General features: G+C 57.5%; 4 protein-coding genes across 5 annotated transcripts; 2 read left to right on the top strand and 2 right to left on the bottom strand.

Moving 5' to 3' along the window:
• The first annotated feature begins 1,021 nt into the window (after positions 1 to 1,021).
• On the top strand, positions 1,022 to 12,101 carry ttbk1a (tau tubulin kinase 1a). The gene is made up of 16 exons (XM_037246577.1): positions 1,022 to 2,052; positions 3,091 to 3,249; positions 3,334 to 3,481; positions 3,574 to 3,647; positions 3,711 to 3,851; positions 3,933 to 4,037; positions 4,548 to 4,613; positions 4,673 to 4,765; positions 5,014 to 5,139; positions 5,247 to 5,401; positions 5,509 to 5,716; positions 5,808 to 5,974; positions 6,054 to 6,397; positions 6,466 to 6,641; positions 10,237 to 11,525; positions 11,592 to 12,101. Exons 1-16 carry the CDS (start codon positions 2,050 to 2,052, stop codon positions 11,956 to 11,958), a joined length of 3,621 nt encoding a protein of 1,206 aa, XP_037102472.1. The 5' UTR covers positions 1,022 to 2,049; the 3' UTR covers positions 11,959 to 12,101.
• A 227-nt stretch (positions 12,102 to 12,328) lies between these two features.
• Positions 12,329 to 18,333, bottom strand: tpcn3 (two pore segment channel 3). 2 transcript variants are annotated; one of them, XM_037246670.1, is made up of 19 exons: positions 18,009 to 18,333; positions 17,356 to 17,441; positions 17,165 to 17,279; positions 16,940 to 17,068; positions 16,089 to 16,205; positions 15,896 to 16,014; positions 15,719 to 15,820; positions 15,526 to 15,652; positions 15,231 to 15,444; positions 15,005 to 15,149; positions 14,746 to 14,931; positions 14,488 to 14,552; positions 13,923 to 14,010; positions 13,483 to 13,552; positions 13,163 to 13,379; positions 12,945 to 13,035; positions 12,756 to 12,869; positions 12,561 to 12,673; positions 12,329 to 12,484 (listed from the first exon to the last, which is right to left on the bottom strand). In XM_037246670.1, exons 1-19 carry the CDS (start codon positions 18,069 to 18,071, stop codon positions 12,363 to 12,365), a joined length of 2,283 nt encoding a protein of 760 aa, XP_037102565.1. In that variant the 5' UTR covers positions 18,072 to 18,333; the 3' UTR covers positions 12,329 to 12,362. The 2 variants fall into 2 exon arrangements, with proteins under 2 accessions (XP_037102565.1, XP_037102575.1); XM_037246680.1 differs by having other exon boundaries at positions 17,356 to 17,438; positions 18,009 to 18,332.
• Positions 18,334 to 19,174: 841 nt separating this feature from the next.
• Positions 19,175 to 22,643, top strand: pgap4 (post-GPI attachment to proteins GalNAc transferase 4). Its single transcript, XM_037248546.1, has 3 exons — positions 19,175 to 19,872; positions 20,835 to 21,297; positions 21,490 to 22,643. The coding sequence occupies exons 2-3, from the start codon at positions 20,896 to 20,898 to the stop codon at positions 22,273 to 22,275; spliced, it is 1,188 nt and encodes a 395-aa protein (XP_037104441.1). The 5' UTR covers positions 19,175 to 19,872; positions 20,835 to 20,895; the 3' UTR covers positions 22,276 to 22,643.
• Positions 22,593 to 25,587, bottom strand: rbm34 (RNA binding motif protein 34). The gene is made up of 11 exons (XM_037248586.1): positions 25,373 to 25,587; positions 25,092 to 25,221; positions 24,698 to 24,816; positions 24,159 to 24,357; positions 23,828 to 23,887; positions 23,695 to 23,738; positions 23,530 to 23,613; positions 23,385 to 23,454; positions 23,222 to 23,264; positions 23,040 to 23,158; positions 22,593 to 22,965 (listed from the first exon to the last, which is right to left on the bottom strand). The coding sequence occupies exons 1-11, from the start codon at positions 25,393 to 25,395 to the stop codon at positions 22,741 to 22,743; spliced, it is 1,116 nt and encodes a 371-aa protein (XP_037104481.1). The 5' UTR covers positions 25,396 to 25,587; the 3' UTR covers positions 22,593 to 22,740.
• Positions 25,588 to 25,703: the final 116 nt, after the last annotated feature.

A 25,703-nucleotide genomic window follows, 5' to 3' on the forward strand; every position in this document is an offset into this window, starting at 1 on the left:
TGGAAGATGAAGATGGAGCTCAGGAGGCAAGGGTGACGATGATGTTTGCTGGTTCGGAGCAGTCCGGACGGGAAACAACAAGGAGGTCAGACGAACAACAACTCAAATTCTGATGTGTGTGTGTGTGTGTGTGTGTGCGCGCCCGCGCGCGCGTTTTGCTTATTGGCCTGAACGTGCACGTAAAGGCAACAACAACGACTCGTTGGTCGATTGGAAGCAGGCCGAGGAGGCAGCATGAGGCGTTCAGGTGCCGCTCGGTTGCGCGGGACAAGGGAGCCCCCTGATGGCGCCTGACTCACCCGCTCCGCTGCCAGCAGCAACCGCAATCCCCCCCCCCCCCCCCCCCACACCAAAAAAGAAAACTGGCCGAAAACGCTGTCACTCCCTGTCAAAACGAGTTTGTGGTGCTTTGGTTCACCTCGAGACAACGGCAGTGTGTGAAGGGATCAACATTTACGTGGGATGGGACAGCAAGAGTTTAAAGTGGACAGAACTTGGTCCAAATATTATATTTGATCAGAATCTTTGTCTGGCACAAATGCCAATTATTTGTGTTTATTTATTTGTCTGGGTGCAGTGGAGCCCCGGTGTTTATGTGGGCGTGTTGTTGGAGGAAAACGTTCTGGAGCAGAGCAGTGGCGGCGGGCTGTCTTTTTTTTTTCTCAAGCATTATTATTGTGAAAGGGGATAGCGGAAGCTGTTGCGGCGCTCGTCAGGTGACTTGACTCTGGTGTTGCTGGGCTGCAGTGCGGACAAAACGCTGATGCGGTTCTGCGGTTCTGGATTGGTGCACATCCCGCGCCTCTCCCAGCAGAACCACGGACCGCTCGCACATTCTGGTTCCGGTCCACCCGGACCAGAACCGGGAGCGCAATTGCGCGTACCGCCGTCACACCGAGCCGGGCCGAGCCGGGTCCGCTGCGCGAGCGGAACCGAGCTGTGGGTGGGGGTTCTTCTCTCGTGAATTCCCAATGAAGAGTCCCAAGAGGCGGAAGCGGAGGAGCGCCAGGTAGGTTGAAGCGCCGCAGCCGGCGCTGCGGGGGTTCTACCGCCGGGACGGGCGGTGCCGGTCAACGGCATGTTTCATTCATGAGTCGGGTCAGGCCGGGCCACATTTATCGAGCGGCGGATGCGTAGCTGCGCGTGCGCAGTGAGGCCGCATGACTGTGCAGTGGGTTTGCATGCGAGTTTGGACTTGACTGCCGACGATGGCGCGAGCAACTGCGTTGACCTAGGGACGGACGGACGATGATGATGATGATGTTCTGAGCCCAGTGGCAATTTCCTTTGTGGTGCGCGGTGCCGCCTGAGAGAGGGAAGGTCACGGGCATTTTCAGCCGAGCTGCTCGTGTGCGTGCGGAGACTTCTCCGGATTCGGGACATTTTTGGATGTTGTAGATGACGAAATGACCGAGTGGCTGGCTGGCTGGCTGGCTGGCCGGCCGGCCGTTGTACGTTGAGAAACGTCAAGGGCTGGACTTTTTTCTCACCCCGTTTGGTCAAGTGCGAGCATCTCGGGGGTGCTGCGTGCTTTTCTGCACAATCATGAGGCGCATCTGTTTGAGGAGACAAGATCCACGTGGGCAAGTCATGTTGGCTGGCGTGTCGACGGGAATGCACCGCTGAAACAATCATTGTGTTGGCTTTTTATTGACATTTCAGACCAAAGTCCCAACTTCTGCTCCTCACCAAGTGAATTCCAAGTGTACGTTCCACATTCCGTGGCGACACCGAGCTGGCTAACAGTGTTCAGTGAGCAATCACAGCTAACAACCTCGCATCTCTCCCCAAAAGAGCATTCCGTTCCATCGCCATAGCACCGTTTTAGAATGGAAGAATCGGGTCCGTTCGGTGCCATCACGATGGGATCGGTGTCGCTTTTGTCACGTTCGCCGATACGCAAGGACGCGGCAACTCATTCGCAGCAATTGAATAGGTACTGGACACGTGGCCCTCATTGGCCGTCACGTGTGGGCGGGCCCCGGTTAACCGCCATCTTTTTGGTTCGTAGGCCGTCCAAGGAATTGTTGTGAGCTGGCGCTCAGAACGATGGTGAGCTGGGAATGATGCCAAGTGGCTAGCTGGCTTCTGCACCCGCCCGACCGCCCGCCCCCACCCCGACCGCCTTGCCCGCCCGCCCAAAGGGGGGGGGGGGGGGGGATGAGGTGTCACGACCACAGAGTTCCTCCACGAAGACCCGCAAACGCGTACGCACTTGGCTCAGGACGTCGGATCGGGTTGGACCGCGTTGGCTCGGGAATAATGACGTCCGGGTCTACCAAATGTGGACGAAATTGCGCTCTTTGGCACAACTTTGTGTGACTTTGCTCCAATTTCTCCCATTTGAACAGCCGTTTCATTGCGGACAAAGCATCCAAAACATGTGGCGAAAGCGACTCGAGCCAGAGTCACCGTTTGAGTCAGTGGGGCCGAGCAAAGAAGCGCCTTTTCTTTGGCGGAAGGATACTCTGTGGTCCGGCCCTCTGCCGCCATTGGTCATCTGCTTGGCACAGATGCCTCGTCCCCGCCCCCGGCGGCGCCGCATGCGAGGCGCCCGAACGCAGCCGCGTGCTTGACGACCGATGCGTACGGCCGGCGGCAATGAGATGAGGGAGGCCTCCCTGGCTGGCTGGCGGGCGGGCTCCAGACTTTCAATTCTTTGCGGCGAATTGAAAGCGATAGTGTGGGGCGCCCCCTGGCCATGTTTTCTTGTCAAAGGGGATTGATGTTTGCGCTTCCAACACATTCGCAGAGGATCTCCATATCGTGACAGTCAACCCGAGCTAAGTCAGTGAGTACGAAGGCCCCCCGCCCCGCCCCCCCCCGCCTTGCATGCCGTGTTTTGATAAACGCAGGCGCTAAGTAGGCATAAGCAATTAGCGCAGTTACCAGCCGGCCGCTCGAGTCGGCCGGGCGGCACTCTGCCGGCTCCCGCATTGAAAAGCCACGCGGCGGGGTTGACTGTACTTTTTCGATTGGCCGCTTTAACTCCGACCGCAGCGCACGGCCCGCAATGCCCCGCCCCGCCCCGCCCCGTAGCCGACAGAACGAGGTCTCGCCCTGTTAGCGGCTAACGCTGTCGCCCCGCAGATCAATGGCTCGTTCAAGCTGGGAGCTGCTCGCGTTCTTCACGGGTGGCAGATGCAGTGCCTAGGCCCCGCCCACCAGGACAACGCCAACATGAACGGGACGGCCGAGCAGGCCGACATCCTGCCGCCCAACTGCATGGTCAAGGACCGATGGAAAGTGGTCAGTGAGCTCAAATGGCGTCACACGCAAAAGGAAACAATCAGTGTCGTTAACGGGCGTCCCTTTTTGGCGGCGTGGTGGCAGCTGAAGAAGATCGGCGGCGGCGGTTTCGGCGAGATCTACGAGGCGCTGGATCTGCTGACTCGGGAGAACGTGGCCCTCAAGGTGGAGTCGGCCCAGCAGCCCAAACAGGTCCTCAAGATGGAGGTGGCCGTGCTCAAGAAGCTGCAGGGTGAGTTCCGCAACATGCGCACGTGGGGGGAGGGGGGCTGGCTCACATCTCAAGGTTGTCCTTTGTGCGTGCGTGCGTGCGTGCGCGCGCAGGTAAAAACCACGTGTGCAAATTCATCGGCTGCGGCAGGAACGATAAATTCAACTACGTGGTGATGCAGCTTCAGGTGAGAGAGAGGCTTTTAAACCTAACCCTGACCTCGCTCATGAGCTCTCCCGTGCGCCGTCAGGGTCGCAACCTGGCCGACCTGCGGCGCAGCCAGCCTCGAGGGACCTTCACCATGAGCACCACGCTCAGGCTCGGCAAGCAGATCTTGGAGTCCATCGAAGCCATTCACTCGGTCGGATTCCTCCACCGGGACATCAAACCTGTAAAGGCCCGCCGCCGCGTTAGCACGTTAGCGCGGGATGTCCGTTGTGAGCGTTTGCTTCTTGTGCTGTGATGGGCGCAGTCCAACTTTGCAATGGGTCGCCTGCCGTCCACGTACAGGAAGTGCTACATGCTGGACTTTGGTCTGGCCCGCCAGTACACCAACACCACCGGCGAGGTCCGGCCGGTAAGACGCTGATGCAATGCTAACATTTGTTAGCTTTCCGCTAGCATGCTGACGCTTTTGATGAACATGTTTGGGCTAGCGACGTGTGACTGACGTGTTTCCGTTGCCTCACTTTGGAATTCTTCTTCTGACGACGACGACGACGACGATTGTTATTATGATTTGTGTCTTTTTCATTTTTGTTGCGCATGTACATATGTTGAATGTGCTTTTTGTTTTTCTTCCAGTTGGTTCCTTTGGACTTTTGATTTTGACGTGCATGCCTTCATCATCCCCATGGTTACCGGAGATGTGAGTGGTTTCCATAGCAACAGAGGGAGGGAGGGAGGGAGGGGTGCAAGTGCATCACCTGTCACCTTTAGCTCAGCGGCAGCTCAAAGTTAGTTGTCCATTTTGTGAAAAAGATCAGCTGAGTCAGCACTTCAAACAGCCAAGCGCTTTCAATTATGGCCTTTCCGTCGTCGCGAGGAGCTTTGCTGTCCAATGGGTGACGGCGCTTTTGTGTTCCAGCCCAGGACGGTGGCGGGTTTCCGCGGGACAGTCCGTTACGCTTCGGTCAACGCGCACAAAAACAAGGTGAGGGCTGATTTAGCGGCGCGCGGACAACGGGTGGCCTGACTGGCGTGTCTTGGCAGGAAATGGGTCGCCACGACGACCTGTGGTCGCTCTTCTACATGTTGGTGGAGTTTGCCGTCGGCCAGCTGCCTTGGAGGAAAATCAAAGACAAGGTGAGCCCAAAGCCATTGTGACAATTTGGATTTTCAAAAATCCCATAGCGGACCTTAGTCCAAACAAAAAAACGGTCCCGCTCCCATTTCGGAGGCCACCTGGAGTTCACGTTCCCATTGACTTTGAGCCCGTTTGGCTCCAAGCCTTTTGCTTTCCAGCCCAAATGCACGTCTGTTTGGTTTTGCTCTTTGCGGATTTGCCATCTCACGTGGCCGGCGGCGCCGCCGCTGTGGTCTCTGTGGTTTAGGAGCAAGTGGGTCAAATCAAAGAGCGTTACGACCACCGCATGTTGCTCAAACACATGCCGTCCGAGTTCAACGTCTTCCTGGACCACGTCCTGGCCCTCGACTACTACACCAAACCCGACTACCAGGTGAGCGGCCGGGCCGGGCCGGGCCGGGGCGGGATTTGCGCAATGAGCATCCCATCAGCGGCTTCCCTCCAGCGGCTAGCGCTCCACTTGAGTACGCTTCTGTGCAGCTTCTGATGTCAGTGTTCGAGAGCAGCATGAAGGAACGGATCATCACGGAGAACGAGCCTTTCGATTGGGAGAAGGCGGGGAGCGACGTCACCGTGTCCACCAGCGCCTCCACCCAACCGCAGCACAACACGCGGCCCACCGCCGCCATGCTGGGGTAAGGCGAGCTGCCAGTGAGCTGCCAGCCGCGAGCGAGCTGCCAGCCGCGAGCGAGCGAGCTGCCAGCCGTGAGCTCGTTTCTGACCCGGACGGGGCGCTACGCAGGGCCATCGTGACGCCGGTGCCCGGAGACCCCCAGCGCGAGAACACTGACGACGTCCTTCAGGACGAGCACCTGAGCGACCAGGAGAACGCTCCGCCCCCGCCGGCCCGACCCCTTGGCGAGTCGCTCGGCCAGCGTGGCGGCGAGCCCGGCGAAGCCTGGGAGGACACCGACTTCAACCGCAACAGACTCAGGATCAGCTTGAACAAGGTCTGCTCTAAAGGCTCGCTGGGCTGGGCTGGGCTGGGCTGGGCTGGGCTGGGCTAGGCTAGGCTAGCATAAATCATCATGGTGTCCGTAGGAGGAAGAGGCCCCGGGGCACGCCGCCTGTCCGGTGTCGCCGGTTCGGGGCGGAGCTCCCGATTCACCGACGGGCCAGGGGCGGTCCTTACGATACCGCCGAGTCAACAGTCCCGAGTCGGAACGTCTGTCCGCCGCCGAGGGACGCGGGGACGCTTATGGACAGAGGTGATGGGTTTGCCTCCAGTGCTAATGCGCACGCACGCACGCAGCTTGTTGAAGCGGGGTGCGGCCACACGTGTTTCAGGTCTCGTATGGACATGCTGGGCTCTCCTTCGCGCCACGTGTACTCGTCGCAGCCGGCGCAGATGCTGTCGGTGGACCCCGGTTGCCGTGGCGATCGGCAGGCCAGCGGCAGACAGGAAGTGTCGGCGGCGTCGGCCGACCAGGAGGCTCACAGCAACGCTTTCATCCGCTCCGTGCCGCTCGCCGAGGAAGAGGACTTTGACAGCAAGGAGTGGGTGATCATCGACAAGGAGGCGGAGCTTCGAGACTTCCACCCCACCACGTCAGGCACCACCGACGAGGAGCCCGAGGAGCTGCGCCCGCTGGAGGAGCAGGACGAGCGAAGGAAGACCAGGGCGGGGCCAGGTGAGCCGCTTTGGTAGCCCGCGTGCGTACGTGTCTGACCCGCTTACGTTTGTCGTGTTTGCATTCAGACCTGGTGGTCCGCCCCAAGACGCAAGGCCGGGGATTGCTCATGCTCACCGAGGAGGAGGCGGCGGCGCGAAGGAGCTTTGGCGCCGGCGCCAGCCCCGCCCACTCGGCGTGTCACTCGCTGCCATCGGCGCGCCCTCGGCGGAGAGAGTCGGAGCCCAACGGACCGCAGCGGCCGGTAAGAACGCCCTTTGATTGGGAGCTACTTTGCTTGAGTGCAAATTTGGTCCCGTTGTAGTCCACAACGGTCCTAGGTCAGACCTCTGACCACACTGTCAACATTTGCTTCTGTTTCAATCTGGTTTGCCAGCCACTTCTCTCGTCCAGCCCTGGTCTTGTGCTTCTGGTTCTCTGCACGTTCTCGAAAGTTTTCGCGCCTCCACATAGTTGAGACTTCCCTTTGATTGCATTTCAAAGTGGAAAGGGTTGGCAAAATGAGTTGCGCCCGCCCAAGCCGGCGAGCCCTTTTTCAGCTTGCAGCACGCTGTATTGCTGACAGGTTGCACACAAGCGCCCCAAGCTTTGACAACGGAAATGGCCGTCCACGTGGAAAGCGCGTCTTTCGAGCTCTGTCGAGGTCATCGGCCGGGCGGCTTTTGAGGCAAAGCGCACTTTGGGATGAAGTGATGGTCTCCCTCTTCCTCCTCCTCCTCCTCCTCCTGGCCCTCCCATCTCGTGCGTTCCGCTCGTGGTCTTTGCGACGCTAAGGACAGGCTCCGCCCCCCTCGTCACCCTCAACCAATCAGCCGAAAGGCTTCCAATCAGCCGCGTCCCCGCCTGATTGGCTCAGGGAGGGGAAGGGGAGGAGCCGAGGACAGGAAGCCACGTCAAGGGCGTGTATTGGATTGGCCAAACAAAACAAAAGGCTTCCGCCGGCTAACCTCCTTCCCCTCTCTGTGATTGGTCTGTTTGCAGCCGGACGAGGACCGCCCCCAGCCGCGGCCCAATCAGCTGAGGCGCTTGGCCTCCTACATCTTCTCCTCGTCCACCCTGGAGACCGAGCACTACCCCCACGGGGGGGGCGCCGCCTTCATCCAGAGGAGCCGCTCGGCCGAGAGCAGCCCCGCCCACGCCGCCGCCGCCGCCGGATGGTGGCGGCGGCACGGTGGCGCGGCGGGTGCCGGCGGGGGCTGCGGCGGGCCCGGCGGCGGCGCCGCCAGCGCCGTCGCCGGGCCCGCCCGCGCTAGACACTCGACGCTCAACGCGTCGCGTTCGCAGCTGCAGCACCTGTTCACCAAATTCATCAACAAGAAGAGCAGCTGAAAGGAACGGCGAAACACGTCTGAAACGAACGGCGAAACACGTCTGAAACGAACGGCGAAACACGTCTGAAACGAACGGCAAAACACGTCTGAAACGAACGGCAAAACACGCCTCGCCTCGCCTCGCCTCCCCCTCACCCAATACGCGCGCACACACAGCGCCACAGAAGCCGGTGCTGACGATGCAATAAACGAGTCCCGCAAACGTGTTGCACAAGCTCAACGCTCAGACAGGAAGTCCCTGTGAAGAAACAGGAAGTGGACTTTGTGGAGTCTTCCTGTGACTTTTTTTTGGTGTTCCTCGGAGTGCGCTGGACCGGGAGTGACCAAAACCACAAAACACGCCACTTCCACACGTATGCAAAGATGAAGATCGAGGGGAAAGGACAAAGACACACGTTACGTTGACTGTTTGTAGCAGAAACACTCCACTTTATTCTCATCCTTTTTGTATTTTTTTTTCTTTTTTAAACGATTCCTGCTTCAGTCGGGAGTGACACGCGCATGCTAGTGTGTGGCTGCTAGCACGGTCGCAGGAGACTTTGCGGTCACTCGTGCAAATGCTAGCGTGTGGTTATTGGAGCGAGCGAGCGAGCGAGCGTGCGTTCGGTTTGTCACTGCGTTCGGTTTGTCACTGCTGCACTTTATCGCCGTCGTCATCCGCACGGACGCAATAACGCTACAGCGCATGTACGTACGTGAGTCACGCTGTGACTGTTGGAGCTCCTGGCCATTCACCGATCTGGAAACGGGACTTCCGTAGACATATATATAGATATATATCCCAAACACGTTTCGTTCCACATTTTTAAGGGCTAAACTGGGTGAATATGCACCACTTCCTGTTTGCGTTTTCGCCGCCGCCGCTTCACTTTGCTAATATAGAATGTATAAGCTCAAATAGGCTAGCTGCTACTTTTACGTTGCACGCGCAGAGCCACGCGCCACATGGCGAAGGAGGCGGAGTTACGTGACGCTAGGACGCTGCTAACACTACAAAGTGCCGCTACTCCCTCCCTCGCATGCTTCCAGCAGAGCCGCAACGTGCTTTGTTGCCATGCCCGCTTAGCACTCGACTGTTTGCGTGGTGAAAGTCAGCAATGCTTTGCAAAGTCAAATGTGACATTCCCATCGTATTCCAAACATACCTCAAGTAGAGCAATGATCCTAGCGGGAGACATTTTTTACCTTCTTCCATCCATCCATTCCATCTATTTCTCTCGGTTGTTTTGGGATTACAGGGTGATGAAATACAAGCAATGTGTGTTTTTGCACTACGTTAGCCCAAGAGCAAGAAGGAATCTAAAAGATGAACTCATTAGCATTCATTAGCTAAGCACCGTAGCCAAATGCTCACGTTATCAAGTTGCTGTAGCATTAAGATGGGAAGCGTTTCCAATTGTCATGCACGCCTGGATTGGTAGGCCAAATATGTCATCGCTGTCCGTTTAATGAAGGATGAATACAAATGGTACTTTTGCGTCAAGCATTGAAGCATCCAAATGAATCATCAGTGGAGTGCGCAAGCATGGGATTCATTTCTTGAGGGATTCTTTTTTTTGAGCGAGTGGGCGGGCCACATGCTATTAGCGCAAGCTACGGCGTTTTGGGTGACCGACCACCTTTCGTTCATGGCCTTCACGACTCAAAGCGGCCGGCCCATGGCTCCGCCGTGACTTGGCTTGACTTCCAAATGACTTCCTAAGAATTGCTTGTTCCCACCGTCGATCCACTTTCTCAACCAACCGGTCGGTCGGTCGGTGATGGCTTTGGCCCAATTTGATCGGGTGTTAGCGCTCAGCTAACACAGGCAAATTCTCTTTTGATTCTTGAGCCCACTTAAAGGAGCCAAGCAAGGAGCAGCTCCGAATTGTCCAGCGTGTCCCTTTTTCTCCCTCCACTCACGTTTCTTTCATTTGGTAAGAACAAACGTCACGAGCTTGGGCCTGCTCTTTTTCAAGCTACGCTGCTGGGATCGAGTCGTCGAATGTCTTTTGTTTTGCAATAAAATGTAATAACTGGGAAGAATTGTTTTCTTTTTGCCGACCAAAGCCAAGCATGAACTTTTGTATACCCACGTCGTAGAAAGCAGTTGACCTCTCCGAGCATGCAAACCAGGATGGAGATGACCGACACGTAGTATGTCGATGAAGAAAACTGCAATTTGCATTTTGGTGCCTTTTTTATTGCTTTGTCACAAGTCATCAGACAATCCTGAGCAGCTGGTGTACCAAGAGAATCGCATTAAAACAAAAGATTTGGTGGGGGGGGGAAATGACCACACGTCTGCTGGGCTCTTTTTTCTTCTCCTTCTGTATGTGTGGCGCCAACTGCAAAAGCTCAAAAGATGGGCGCAGAAAGGCCATGTGCTCAAACAGCCTGAGGCCAGGCTGGGAACTGTCCATGGGACACGGTTGACCTGGAAATGTCACCGTATCGTTCAATAGCCAGGCCAGGCTTTTTTCACCACTTTGCTCTTTGGACCTAACGGCAGCCGCGCGTGTCTTTCAGGTGGCCGCCTCGGCCGTGGCCTCCTCGCCGCCAGCCTCGCCCGTGGCCTCCTCGCCGCCAGCCTCGCCCGACTACCGCACCAAAGGCGACGGCGACGAGCGCGAGCGCTTCCACATCTTGCCCAAGCTGCAGGCCAAGCGCGGCGACTTCCTGACGGTGATGCTGACGGGGAGTCTCCCACAGCGGCGCGCCTTCGCCGCCAGCGACGACGCCCCGCAGGAACCCGGCGGCCCCAAAGACGACGACGTGACCAAGAGCCAGTCCGACAGCGAGGCCAGTCCCAAGAGCTCCGAGCGCAGCCAGGACGCCGCGCCTTCCACGCTCATGGCCGAGGACCAGCGCGGCGCCAGGGAGCACCCTTCCGAGGCCGACCCCGACCTGGAGGACGCCTCCAAGACCTTGGTCCTCTTCTCCCCGGGTGACACTCGCAAGTCCCCCTCCGGGGAGCAGGCGGCCGAGGGCGAATTGTCCACCCCTTCCGGAGCCATCCCCCGCCAGGAACGGGACTCCGAGATGGCTCGCCTGTCAGAGACGGGTCGCCTGTCTCCCGCCGCTCTGCGACTGGACGCGCGGCCGCCCACCCCTGTCGCGCCAGCGTCGCCCCCCTTTACCAAAGTGGAGCGTACCTTTGTCCACATAGCAGAGACCTCCCATCTGAATATCATGTCTTCCAACGGGCACGCCGCTCGGGAGACGGAAGGCCCGGGACCCCAGCCTCCGGTCCGAGATGCTTCGGAGCCGTCCGAGAGCCGTCCGGCCGAGACGAGCGTCTTTTCATCGGAACCTCCGCATTCGGCCGAGCCTCTGCGGCAAAAATCCTCCAACGAGGAAGCCTCTCCGACGCGCACCAAAGCGGAACCTCCCGTGGCCCTCCAGAGCCAAATCAGGAGCAGAATTCCTCTTCTGATCTCAGAGTCCGAGGTGCGGCGCTCCCCGTCGGCCCGGGCTCGCCTTCAGCGACACGGCGACGTGGACTCGCCCCGGGTGCTGGTGCGGAGGCAACAGAGTCGCTGGATGCGGAGGCGCCTCTGCTCCGGCACCTCGTCCTCGTTGTCCTCGGGGGACGGCGAGTATCGCGGGCCCTCGGAAAGCTTGTCCGCCGCCGGATCGGAGGAGGACACGCGCGCCTCGGACCGAGCGGAGAGGAACTCCGGCGTCACCCGCTCAGACCGGCGGGACCGGGCGGGGTCCGGGAGCCGGATCCCGAGGCCTATCGGAAGACCTCCCGGGAAAGCGCCCGCCGCTCGGTCTCCTCTGGTGTCGTCGTCTGCGTCATCTTCCACTCCCAGGTTGAGTCTTGTTCTTCCAAAGACTTTGCAGACGTCCCTGTCTTGATTGTGCTTTTGTGTCCGCAGGAAGCAAAAGAGTCAACCAAAGTCTGCAGCCAGATCGTCGTCTGCGTGCCCACGCACGCCCGGCGCTGCCTGCGTCCAGTCCGGCAGCCCTCGTGCGCCCCTGCGAGTCCTCTCGGGGTCCCGCCGCAGCCTTAGCTCCACCCACTGCAGGACCGACAGCCCGTCCCCTCTGAGAGGGCCGCCGCTGTCTGTTCGAGCCCCGACCGTGCCCGTGCTGCCGCCCAGGAATCTGGCGGCGGCGGCGGCCATGCGGCGCAGCGCCTCGCAAGAGCCGGCGCCGTCGGGTGGCGTCGCCTCCGCCAGGTGGTCCCGCTTCAAAACGCCAGTCAAAGGCAGCTCCAGGGAGAAGGCCCTGTCCGCTAGATAATACTAAAGATCTCCACTTTTTGTTTGCCCTGTGGACTTCCTGAACTTCTCTGGCGGTGGCTGACTCAGCATGTTTCAATCCCCACGAATGCTGTAAATAATCCATCCTATTTATCCAATCATTAATCAATCCATTTCCCTTGAGACGACTGTGGCTCTTTTTTCTGCCAACCATGCAGCCGTGCAGGCAGCCGTGCAGGCAGACACAACGCAGATACGTAGCGGCCCAGTACGTGGCCCCCCCGCCGGCCGTTGACCTTGGTGTAGGCGCTGGGTCATTGTTGTGGCCTTCCACCTGCGCTGAGCGGCCCCTTCTTGTTGCTTGGCGACCGGTTCATGGACGGTTTGAGTGACGGGCTTGGACGAGCGCGTGCAAAAAAATCAAACTTTATTGCCAAAGACGTTTCAAGCGGAGCCGAAAGACGGGTTGGCAAAGTTTCCGTTGGCATCGTGAGCGTCGTCGCCATCCTCCTGCTCCAAGTCGGCCTCAAACAGGCGTTGCAGCAACGCATCCACCGTTCGATACCCTGACACGCACGCACACACAACACACAGCCTTACTTCCTGATGTGGCGCCGTATGCCGGCGGTGGCGGCAGCCTACTTTTGGAGGCAATTTTGAACATGAGTTTGGGTTCGACGCTCTCCGATGGGTCGGCCGGCTGCTCCTGGTCACTTGTCTCCATGGCGTTGACCAGGTTGTCCTCCAGCGCCTCCCTGGCGCACACACAAACACACGCATGTTAAGTGAAGAGCAGGTAGCCAGGAAGTCCACGAGAGCGGCAGGCGGTGGCCTCACTGCGCCACGCCCAACTGGAGCTCCTCAATCTTCTTCTCCAGCTCGCTGTGCAGGTTGCTCTTGTCCAGCGTGTACTCCAGGAAGAAGGCCTCCAGCACAAACGCCACAAAGATGCTGACGGCAACGAGAAGGAGAGCGCTGCGTCAGGACCGGCCAGCGGGCCGGCAGGCGGGAGCTCGGGCAGCTCACTTGATGATGATGATGACAACGGTGATGTGAAAGAGCACAAAGTAGATCCGGGCCGACTTGTGGGTGACGGCTGAAAAGCCGCTGCTCAGGAGTGAGCGCACGTTAAGGAGCGCAAAGCCGGCGCAAAGCCGGCGCAAAGCCGGCGCAAAGCCGGCGCAAAGACGGCCCGGCGCAAAGACGGGGCGGCCGGCTTAGGCCGGCCAGGCTGGCAAGGATATCGTGCCACTGGTTGACCACAGTGAGCTGGACGAGCAGCACAAAGGCGTTGAGCACGTTGTTGAAGTTGTTCTTGCAGTAGCCCAGCCTGGCAAAGGCGCTGCCCCGCAGCAGCGGGTTCCCGCAGTCAGCCGCGGCCGGGCCGCCGTCCTCCTCCTCGAACTTCACCTTGCCCTTGAACAGCTCCATGCCCACCACAGCAAACACGTAGTACACCACCTGGCCCGGGAGGGAGGCAGGCAGGCAGGGGCTTTCAGCAGCTGTCGACCGCACCCGCCGCCGTGCCCGACGTCCCAGACCAGAGCTGCCGACGCCTCCTTACCAGGATGAGCTGGCCGAAGGTAAGGATGGCCGGTCCGATGCGGATCAGGGTGTTCATGATGGTGCGGAACCTGACGGTAAAAGGCACGTGGTTAGCCCAGCCGCGGCGCTCCCAGTTACACGTTGGCATTGAGCTGAGACGGACAACACCGCGACTCGCCAAGCTACTCACTAGCCGTTAGCCAGAATATAGCATTTTTCATTCCAATGTCGGGATTAAGCTAGCAGGGGAAACGCAATCGTTAATTTCCCATCACGTGTTAGCGTTAAGCTAGCAGGGGCGACAACGTGACTGACTGGCAATGCTAATCATTAGCACTTCTATGCTATGTTTTCAAATGAAGCTAGCCGGGCGGGGCGACAGTGCAAATAGCCACGCTAATCTGTGGCCCACTTCCCATGATGCGTTTGCACGTGACTTTGTCGACATCATAACGGTACCTCTTGATGCGGTCTACCACTCGAATGAGTCGCAGCACTCGCAGGATGAAAACGATGTCCAGGATCTGGCGGCTGGTGTAGCCACCCGCTGAAAAGCACCACAACTGCTGTAAGGACTTTGTTCTTCGACAAACTTCCATACACTTCCTTTCAGGAGCTTCTCAACTGATCGAAGTCCTTGAGAACTTTCACCACCTTCTACAAATGTGTTAAACACTCTCAGGACCCTTTGTGAACTTCCAAGTCCTTGGAAGAACTTGCACAGGACTTAAAAGCAAAGAAAAAAACACAAGCATCAAGTACTTTGAGCAACTTCGAAAGACTATGTGAACATCCATCACTTTCTAAAAACTTACTTTGTGGACCTTTGAAAAATGCTCTGGAGCGCTTGGAAGAAAGAACTTCCAGGACAACATGCAGGAGGAGCAGGACGCTCCCCCACACTTTGCTGAGCAATCGCACAAAACTTTCAGGACATTCAAAGACCCTCGGTGACCTTGCGACCGGAACTTTGTAAGAACTTTCAGGAGCTTCATCAGCAGCAGAAAATAGGAAGTGAGCTCACATTTCTGGAGGGCGCTGTTGATGACGGTGGCAACCAGCGCACACACCACGATGATGGTGTCGAACCTGCAAACACAAAGTAAGACAGTAAACTGTACGAGGACCTTCAAAGAACTTGCAAGTAAGCAGAAGTTGTAGAAGGCGCAGGTAGGCAGCCACGCAGGCAGGCAGCCACGCAGGCAGGCAGCCACGCAGGCAGCCACGCAGGCAGCCACGCAGGCAGCCACGCAGGCAGCCACGCAGGCAGGCAGGCGCTGACCAGTTCCAGAAGCAGTGCGCGGCGAAGAAGCTCCTGGGCTCGGTGACGTAGAGTTTGAGGAGAATTTCCAGCAGGTAGAGCACCAGGAAGGCCCACTCCGAGTAGGCCACGCTGGGCTTGTCCTCGTCCAGGCCGATGAACACCGCGTTGATCATGATGATCACGTCGTACGCCACCGCAAAGGCCCTGCGGACGCACGCACGCACACACAGCCGCCGTGTCAGCGGCCCGCCCACACACATAGCCACGCCCCCCTCACCTGTGGCGGACCAATCGGCAGAGGAGGCGGCTGGGCGCCGAGCGGTAGAAGGCGGGGCACAGGCGGCCCAGCGGGTGCGGCCTGGACTTGAGGGTCATCACTTGGATGTTGAGCAGGTCGGCCAGCTGGACGAAGGCCGTCTTGTCTGAGAGGAGACGCGCCCAGCGACAACGTCACCTCCATCGTGAGCGACTCGGCGCGCACGCACGCGCGTGGCGTGACATACCGACGGCGCCGCGGTTTCGGTCGTCCGAGACGCTCCACAGCAGTTCGGTGTGGGCGCGGCCCATATCGGGCTGGACCGATCGGACCAGGCGGCTCCAGCTGGCGCGGCTGACCCGCGGCTCGCCCGCGCCACCGTCCTCGGGGCGTTCTTGCAGCACGGTGAAGGCCCGCGCCATCTTGTGCCGCTTAGCCCGCACCAGCAGCCGCACCTCCTCCTGCCAGGCGGAGGAAGGGGGGGGTCAATCAGCCACGCGCTCTTTCTTTCTTTCTGTCTTGGCATGTTTGCAGCGGCTCACCTTCAAGTACTTCTTGTAGTTGTTGAAGACCACGGCGAGGAAGACGGACATGAAGATGAAGGTGTTGACCAGGATGTAGACGATGAAGAAGAGGGCGAAGGCCGAGCTGGCGTCGTACGCCGGCATCCTGAGCGCAAAGGCACGTCAGCGGCAGTTGCGGCGGCAGCGGGCCGGGCCGGGCCGAGCGGCTCACATGACGTCGGGGCTGTTGGCCGTGGTCACCAGCACGTAGAGATCAAACACGGCGTCTGCATAGTTGGAGAAGTACGCTGCGCCCTCCGACGTCTTCAGGCCGCTGCGTTGCACCGGCAGCGTTAGTCGGCAAAAAAACACATGAATAGGAGCGGACGGCGGGAAGTCAAACACTCACCGCTTGCTGAACAGTTTGAGTGCCATCAGCGAGAAGATGAGGATGCTGAAGATGAAGAGCAGGAAGACGGTCAAGATCTGAGGTAAGGCGTTGCGGATGCTTCGGATGGCCCTGCGCAGCTACGCACGCACGCACGCACAGTGAGCGTGGACATGGCCCAGTGCCGTCAGACGTGCTTTGGAGCGCCACCTACCTGCCGCCCCTCCGTCACGTTGACCAACAGGAGCGGTCGCAGCACTCGCGACCAGCGGAGGGCGTAACAGCCGGCGGCGTGCAGAGCGCCATAGACGATCATGTCGACGAGCGTCAGCTGAGACGCACGCACGCACACACACACACACACACACACACACACGCCTGTGAGCCAGGGCTTTCAATTTGTGGAGTGCATTTGAACGGGATGCTTTTTGCCCGCTCTTGACATTTGCAGGAGCGTCCTCCAATCCTGCATTTAGACACCCGAGACTTTGAGCGCAATGCCGACTCAGCAGAAATCTTGGCCATGCCGTCTCAGCGCATTTGCGCTCAGGCAGGAAGTGAACGAGAGTCCACCGCAAAGAAGCAGGAAGTGGCCACCGATGGCCAGGAGAGTGTCAGAACTTCATCAAGAGTGAAAACTTTCTGTGATCTTTCCCAAGCTCCTCAGAGCAAGCAACTGAAAGGTTGCAGGTCATGCAGGCAACTTTCCAGATCCAGCTTTGGAGAATCTTTTGTGAATCACAACTTTCATGAACTCCTTTGAAGGAATTTCCAGAACCTTCTGGAAACTTGTTCAAGAGCTTTCAGCACCTTGTAGAAGAATGTTGCAAGAACATTGGGGAGAGCGCTAAGGATGTCAAATCCCTGCTCCAACCTTTCAGGACGGCCTTGCAAATGTCTTTTTGGCAACTTCCAGGGCAAAGTGAAAATGTGATTGCGACACGCCCGGCAACGCCCGGCAACGCCCGGCAACGCCCGGCAACGCCCGGCAACGCCCGGCAACGCCCGGCAACGCCCGGCAACGCCCGGCCACCCAACCCTGTGACGTCACTAAGCTCCTCCTACCGCCAAGATGGCAATCATGCAAATGTTTTTGGGGTCCTTCCAGAACTTGTCTCGCGGGATGACCTTGGCGTAGTGCACCAGGCGCAGGGCGAAGACGTGCAGGCACAGCAGCTCCACCAGCATGGTGGCCTGCAAGCAAACGGTAGCCCTCTGTGAGCCCGACTCGCTGGCGGCAAAGCGCGCCGCCGCTTTCATAGTCTGCCCCGCCAGAACGCCGAGGCTCACCCAAGGCGGCAGGTGCACCACGGCAGGCTCCTCCCACAGGGCCAAGCTCAAGTCCAGCAGGATGAAGAAGTAGAGCAGCACCTGAGCCAGTCGGCGGTTGTAGAGCAGGTACAACCTGCGCTTGGCGAGAAAAGCCACGCGTCAGTCACCCGCAGCGTCTGGTGGGCGGGCGGCGACGGCTGGCCCCTCACCGGACGGCCCGCGGAGACGTGTCAAAGAAGACGTTCCTGTTGTACTGGGCGTCCGAAACGTACGCCGATGCCAGCTCCAAATCCTCCCAAACACACACAAACGTTCAAAAGTAGCATCGAGTGACGTTCACAAGAAAAGGCTGACCCGGGTCAGCCGGCTTCTTCTGTCAGAACTTACTTGAGAACCTTGCAGTAAAAGCTTTTAAAATCTTTGCTTTCCCCAGAACCTTTTTTGTTGACAATTATGAGTGTCACTTTTGGGGGGGGGGGGGGGGGGGGCTGCTTAGTTCACTCACACTGAATTTTCATGACCGTTGATTATGTGCTAATCAGAATTGTTTGTTTGTTTTTTGTCCTTTTCCAAACGGCCACTGGTGGATTTTGGCTATTTGTGGGTGGCTTCACCTTTTAACTGATATTTGCAATCAAGTATTTTTTCCTTTGTAGTTTTCTTGCTACAAATCGGCGACATCGGAAGGCAATCAAGACGAGCGTTCATGACGAGCTGATTTCGGGGTCATTGTTCCACGTGACCGATCCGTCGTAACGTGCGCGTGCCCGGCGGTCACGTGACGTCGTTTTCGTAGTATTGCTCCAAAGTTTTACGGTCGTCATGTGAAAAGGGTCACGCGGGCGCGTGCACTCCAACTTACCTCTTGGCTTTTGGCGTCTTGTTCCGCACACGCACGCGCGTCTGGCCTGCTCGTGCTCGTCATGTCCGTCTTCTTTTCTGCTTCTTCTCCTCCTCCGCCTTGTTTTTCGTGTTCTTCTTGCGCCAGCTCTGCTCTCTCTCGTGGGGAAAGTCGAGTCGCTCGCTCGAGTTTGTGGCGGCGGTCAATCAGCGTGGCGCGTGCGCGAGACGCGTGGCGGGCGTGCACACCGGCAACTTGTTCATCTCTGGTCTTATCTTTTCTTGTGCAGGACGCGTCGCGTTGCGTGGCGTTCGTGCGCCGTGGGAAAGCTGAGCTTCCGCATCCATGACGTCACCTGGACCGGCTGGCCGTGGCCATTCAATTACCCGCGCCGCGCCGCGCCGCGCGCTTCATCTCTGCCATCATTAATTGTTGTTCCTCTTTTTGATGATGGCATACATAAATAAACCCTGTGGATGTTGTTGGCAAGTCACAATAAGCGAAACCGCCGTTTTCTTGCCTTAATCAACACTCAAACGTGCTTTTTGGGAAGTTGTTGGAACTTTTTAGGGAAGCAAATTTCTACCAGTCAAAGAAAATCAGTGCATGAAATATTTTTATCCTCACCAGTAAAATGTACACACAAATAAATGACGTGGTCCAACGAGGGGGCTCTGTTGATTTCATAGAATGCGATACGAGGTGGGTAGGGCGATTAAAATGACTTTGTTCAGTCAGGAGATTTTGGGTTTCATTGAGATTTTCTCTTCGGCTTTTCTGCAGCGTCCATGAATGCAGCAGCAGCAGCGCTCCGGAATTTTTCCACGGCTCACCAAAATAAGAGCAAATTGCAAATTGCATCTTTTTTTTTTTTTTTTTTCAAATATTAAAATATGGAACTGTAGGGTTTTGTGTGGGTTGTTGTCGTTTGGGTGGCATTGTCTGTTTACGCAACAATTATAACGATTGTCAAATTATTCGCGTTTTTCGGGGAAAACTATATCTAGCGTATTCGTGTTTATATTTTTTAGACTGTGTGAGCCCCTTTGGATGAGTGATGTCATGGCAAGCCCCTTTTCACGGGTCGTGGCAAAAGTTGTCGCGTGGCGCCGCTTGGTGGTCAGCTGTGGTCACGACGCCCGAAACGACCTGGCCTGGCCCTGCTGCGCGCGCAACTTGTCGCTTGCCATTTCCGGCTTGTCCTTCTTCAGCTCACCTTTCCTCCTTTTGTCGGCGAACTCGGCTTAACCACGACCTGAAAGGGGACTGGACTATCGGTAGGCCCCACGCGGCTGAAGCCGGAGGGCAGCCATATTACGTTGCCTCTGTTCATCGAGTCCTCAGTGCAAGTTTGGTTTCGGGATCCCAGTATGGAGTCACGAGAGCCTCTCACAAAACCAACTTTGTCTGTTTGCATCGACCATTCAGAGTAGAAGAGTTGGGGAGGATGCAGGCGAATCTAAGACTAGCGCTCATTCGAACTCATACCTTAGAAAATCAACAATAAAATGGAATTGTTACCGATCAAAGGTGAACGTAGCATTTCTCCCAGGCTTTTTTGGCACAACGGTACGCCACACGCGCTTCCATTTTCAACGGAGGCAGAAAATGACGCGAAAACGCTGGCGGGGAAATCGATCTTATTCAGTTTGGCGTGCTGAGCGAGCGGCAAGGTAAAATGGCCGCCAAATGCTTCACGCCTCGCGACGGTGAGTGAGCGCCATCGGCAGCGCAGTCACGTCCGAGTCGGTGAGCCGAACAGACAGCGGTGACAATGACGTCATAAGGCGGAAGGTGACGGCGAGGCCGCGAGCCGAAGCGGCGTGAGGAAGGACCAACAAATTGCAGTGACGTCGGCCGCCGCACGCTCGCTCGCTCGATTCGGGTAAGTGCAAGGCAAAGGCAGCTAGTGTTCCGAACGTCGCCCGTCTCTCCCACCACTTGCTCATTTCGCTCCGCTGCAATACTTTTGCAGCCGCCGACCGATGGCCATAATAGGAGAAAAAAAGAAAGAACGGTTCGCGTTTTCTCCTCACAACGTTGTAAAGCACGTTTTGACGCGACAATTTTGAATATGGTGCGTTTCATGTTTGCCGATTGTAACGTGATTTATCATTGATAACTTTGCTCAAGTTCCTCATGCTCAATTGGCAACATGCTTTTGCACAAATGTTGTGCCAAAACACTTGTCTTCGAAGGGAGGCAACGCGCTTGCCTCGCTGCGCTGCGCTGCCCTGCCCTGCCATGTCTTCTCTTGCGGATCCCATTGATGATTGAAATGTTGTCATCATTGCGCGTTAAGTCAGACAAGAGGTCAATGCCGCAAATGTGTGCTGTCCTGAAGGGGCGTGGCTTCTGACAGATCAGATGAGTTTTACCAAACGAGTTTTTCCAGACGCTTTTGGCCTTTACACGATGGCGACAAGATTGAAAGTCACCATATTAGTCAATGAAAAACAAGCAAACGAGCCCACTAGCATGATGCCGAATACCATTAACTTGCTAACAATGGGCATGGGCAGTGCCCGCCCACGTGGTTTCTGACCCGCCTGAACTCAAATGCTGGAGCAACACATGTAGACAGACGATATGCCAGTACTCGCAGTGAACGGAAACCACGGCTTTTTTAGTCAAGCGGAATATTGTTTTGATAGCGTCGGCACGCAGTTGTGTCTTTCGCCGCTGGGCGGAGCTGTTGCAGTTCTAACCATGGTTCAAGTTATGATTATTTTTGTGTGAACTTATTATTTGTACATTTTGTACGTAGTTGATTGCCCGGTGACGACGCTCCGTTCCGAAAATGCACGTCGGTGCTGATGTCCTCCATTTTGTCGCCTTGTTTTTCAGATGTCCCAGGCGGAGACGGTTCTTTCTTCAGTTTGACTTTTTTGGAGGAGCGCGCTGGTTGATGCCGCCGCGCTGTCGCGTGCGCTGCTGCAGCGTGCGCTGCTGCAGCGTCGGTGCCGCCACGCAGGCGCTGATGGTGTTTGCGCTGACGTTCTGCGTGGCGCTTCCGGCCATCTGCCATCGCCTGCCGCACTCCTACTACTTTGTGCGCTCGGCCTACCTGGACGTCATGAGCCGGGACGCCTTGCGCCAGAGTCTGCGGCGCGGTCAGGACGCTCTGCTGTTCTGGCAAAAGGCGCCCGCCGCCACCACCACCGCCGCCACCATCGGGCATCCCGAGCTGCTGGTTACCGTGGTGACGACCCGGCGGCGGCGCGAGGCTCTCCCTTACCACTACCTTCTGCAGGTGACGCGGCAGCTGAGTGGTCTCCTGGGCGGCTGCGGGGAGCGGCCCTGCGCCCAGGTGCGTTGCCGCACGAATGCGCCGTTTGGGTCGCCGCTGGCGCTTGCCACGCGTGGTGCTTTCCGTTGTAGTCTTCTCCTTCCAAAGACAGCCATTCCTGGAACTTGAGTTTTGTCTGTCAGCACAAATGCGGAGGATGAAAAAAAGCCATGTCAAACGTGCGGTCTAAGGCCAACGAATGTCCCGCGGCAGGTGGTGCTGTGCGACGTGGAGAGCGGGCCGGACGCCAACGAGGACGCCGTACTGCTGGAGCGCCACTTCCGCGTGATCCGCCGGCCGGCCGGCCACCGCCTCGGCCGGCCCGCCAACACCTTTGAGCGCGAGAAGCGGGACTACGTGTTCTGCCTGCGCCGCGCCTTCCAGCTGGCGCTGCCCCAGAACATGTTGGTCCTGGAGGACGACGCCCTGCCTCATCCGGACTTCTTCGGCGTGGTGAAGGATCTCCTGAGGCGGCGTTTTGCCGCACGCTCGCTCTACATCAAGCTCTTCCACCCCGAGCGGCTGCAGCGCTACTGGAACCCGGAACCTTACCGCATCCTGGAGTGGTTGGGTCTGGGCCTGCTGGGCGCCACCCTGCTGCTACAGCTCCTGAGCGCGTGGAACCCGTGCCGCTGGTCCCTGCGCATGTCGGCCGGCCACCTGGCGCTCCTGGCCGTGTACGTGATGGCGGGCGCCGAGCTGCTGGGTCGCCACTACCTGCTGGAGCTGCGCCGGCTGTCCCCGCAGCTGTACGCCGTGTCGCCCGCCACCGAGTGCTGCACGCCCGCCATGTTGTACCCGGGCAACGCCTCGCTAAGGGTGGCCGACTACCTGGACCGGGCCTTCTGCTTCCAGGGCAACGCCAAGGACACGGTTCTCTACCAGGTCTTCCGCGACACGCCCGAAGAGCGGGCGCACAGCGTGGAACCCAACCTGGTCACGCACATCGGAGCCTTTTCCTCCGTCAGGCCCAACCCGGCCCACCCCAAACTGCTTTGAGCAGGGTGTGTTACCGGGCACCTCTACTGGAGTCAAGCGTGGCCTGGGAGCTTCTGATCAAGTTGCAGCGCTTTCCGTTTGGTGGCGGTGTGCTACTGCAAACGTCCTTTTCAATCTGTGCCTTGCCCGACCGACCGACCCGGCCTTATTTTTGCCTTTCAAATGCGTGACGTGAGGCTGCAATTTGTCTCCAGTCCAGTAGGGGCCGCTCACCAAGGGCGGCTTGCCCGGACGCCGCGCCTCCGCTGTCACGTATTGTCATGTTTACCAATATGGAAGTTGACTCCAACGTTTAGCCAGAGAGGTGAGGCGAACGCTCCAATCACATTTGTATTTCATTGAAAATCATTAAAGGTTTCAAAACTGCATTTGAAATGATACAAAAGTGTCTCATGATGGCAGCCAAGCAACATTTCTTCATCCACTTCAACTGGGGTGGTTTTCTTGGCAACCCAAAACTTTTTTTCACGGCCTTCTCGGCCGCCGCCTTTTTGCTCGTTTCGGGGCATCGGGGCTGACCATCTCACCGTGGAAATGGGCCGGGCGGCGCCCACCTTGGCCCCGGGCTCCCGCCGTCGTCCTCCGGGGGGCGCTCTCCGCCTCCTTCTCCACAGACCTTTTCACCCTGATGGTCCGGCCCTGCAGCTTGCTGCCTTCCAGCGTCAGCGCCAGCTGTACCGAGTCGCCGCTCTGACGGTTGAGGAGGCGGCAGGGGTTAGAGGTCACGCGGCCGTCCCGCATTGGCCCAGCGTGAGTGAGCGTACCTCAAACAGAACGTAACCAAATCCTTTGCCCAGGCCCGTGTTGCGGTCGCGCACCAATCGGACGGCCTCCACGGCGCCGCATACTTCAAAGTGGCGACGCAACGCCGACTCGTTCAGCTCTGATGGAATTGCGAGGACGCGTTACCGTGGCAGCGGCGGGTTAGGCCGGCCGGGGGACTCACCGAAGTTGAGGTTCCCCACGAACACCGAGCGCTTGTGGTCGTGCTGAGGACGCAGAGAGCCACCGGATCACATCCACTGTCTTGTTGGAGCGCGCACACATAGCCACGCTAACGCCGCGTGCAGGTTGGCACACACGGCAACGGGATGTTTGGGGCAACTCACGCTTTGGACTGACTCGGAGCTCACGCGGTCCACGCGGATGATGAAATCTTTCTCAAACTCTGCGCCGTTCCTGCGGGGGACAAGATGGCTCAAGGGGAGGAGTCAGGGGGAAGGGAGGCAGCGGTGGGTGACTGCGGCAGGTGACCTTTGTAGCGCTTTGGTGACCCCTCGAGGCTCCTTGAAGACCACGTAGGCGTTGAGGCTCCGTGCAGATGGGTGAGCTTGCTGCCTGACGCACACAACAAGGCTGTGTGTGTGCGTGCGTGTGCGCGCGTACGCGTCGTGTCACCTAGCGCGTGCGCCCACTCACTTGATGGCGGCGACTCTGCGCGACACGGCTGGGTCCTCTCGCACCTGCGGCGACCCGAAATGCACACCGCGTTGTGACTTCCGAGCAGCGTTTGACTTGTTTGTGTTGAAATGAAAATGCACGCTTTGGTTACCATGGAGCGGAAGCGGATGGACTCGACGGCGCCGTCGGCCTGGAACATGTGCAGCAGCGTCTGGGGAGCGACAACACGCGTCGCCAAGTCAAGTCAAGTTGACTTGTATAGCCCTAAATCACAAGCAGTCTCAAAGGGCTTCACGTAGACAAACAATTGACAATTCTTCTCAAAGCATCCCGATCTTAAGCTCCCAAAAGGGCAAGGAAAAACTCAAAAAACCCCTACCAGGGGAAAAATGAGAAACCTTGAGAAAGAGCACGTGAGGGCGCCCGCGCACAGACCCAGAAACACACGACCGGACGGGGTCAAAGGCTACGGTTGCACCAACCTTCTTGGTGCAGCCGACGGGCAGATTCCCCACAAAGACCGTCCTCTGGTTTTTGCCATCCTCGTCTAGCTTTTTCTGCCGCCGCCGCTTGGGCGGCCGGTGCTCCGCTCCCTTCGCCAGCCCCGCCTCGCCGGCGCTGCGCTTCTTGCGAGCGGCCGGCGACCGCTCGGCCTCGTCGGCGCCGCGCAGGCTTTGCTCCCTGCGAACCATTAGTGGCCGTTTCAAATCCGACACACGTTTAATTTTCATCGAGGCAATTCTTTTCCCCTTGCACATCTGTGCACCTGCCCCATTAAAAAAGAAAAGAAAAAGTACATTCTATTCTGGCAAATACGGGCCTCAAATAAGCCTTAGTGCTCGGGCCCAAGTAAAATCATACTTTGACATTCATTTATGTCGAAACAATGACTTGATGGATTGCTTCATCAAAAGTAGCGTTTTGTGTGGTCAAATTCCCCCCTATGCTATGCTTGGCTAGCGCTTAGCCCACTAGCCAAAGGCATAAAGACAGATGAAGAGCGCTTTTGCGTGCGTTTGACCTGCTCTCCAGCTTTCGCTCGGCTTCCGTTTTCATCGTGGGGGTTTTCTCCCCGTTGGACTTTTTGCCACCTTTGACCTTGACCTCGGGATACTCCGACTGTTCGCTGAGACGTGGAAGCTGATGGGACAAAAGTTGAGGTCCAAAAATGCCATCATTCAGGATGGGAATGTAATGAGAAATGCGACGTCCGTCGGTGACAACCCCCCGACTTTACAACTGGAACGTCCCAGTTTACAAGGTTGCATATTCAAATGGTCCGTCTTGCCACCTTCTACGAATGCAACACAAGCCTTTATTGCCTCGCATTCAATGGGGCTCGATTAAACAAATGCTCGGACTTTTTGAGAAAAGGGCAAACCGGAAGGCACACGGTTCGAGAGAGCAGGACTCACCTGCGGAGCGGCCCGAAAGAGGACGCTCGCCGCCGGTACGGCGCTGCCGAAGAGAGCCGAAAGCTTGCCGGAAGCCGCGCCATTCTTCTGCCGCCGCAAACTTCCCGACACCTCGCCCACGCGGTAATCGCTGAACATAACAACGAGGGCAACGTTGAATACAAATTGCATTCTACTCGTACGTCACAAACAACAACATTAACAAGGATGACTTGTCGAACTTTTAACGGAGTATTTGGACATGTTGTTGTGAAATCAAATCTAAACACTTGTCGACGAACCTCTGAGCAAATTGCGTCGTCATGCTGTTACTCGCCAGCTTGAAGGAAAGTCCAAGCTTGTGTTGGAGTCGTAATGTAGGAGCATAGGGCGACGTTGACAACTATTTGGTTGGAATAGACACGTGAAAAATGCTTGCTTTCTTCTCTCGTTCCTTGCGGACACGAGAGCTCGGCCTGCTGCGGTTCGGTTGCTAAATGTGTCCGGTGGGAAACAAAGGCCCGCTTGCCGCTTCATCTGGCGTGTCACACGTGACGCAGATTTAGATGCGGGGAGAAAAACAAGCCCACTTACAGGAATCCACGACATGTTATGTTTTGAGGAAAAGTGAAT

Source organism: Syngnathus acus, chromosome 1 (assembly GCF_901709675.1).
Source record: "Syngnathus acus chromosome 1, fSynAcu1.2, whole genome shotgun sequence".
NCBI classification, from domain to species: domain Eukaryota; kingdom Metazoa; phylum Chordata; class Actinopteri; order Syngnathiformes; family Syngnathidae; genus Syngnathus; species Syngnathus acus.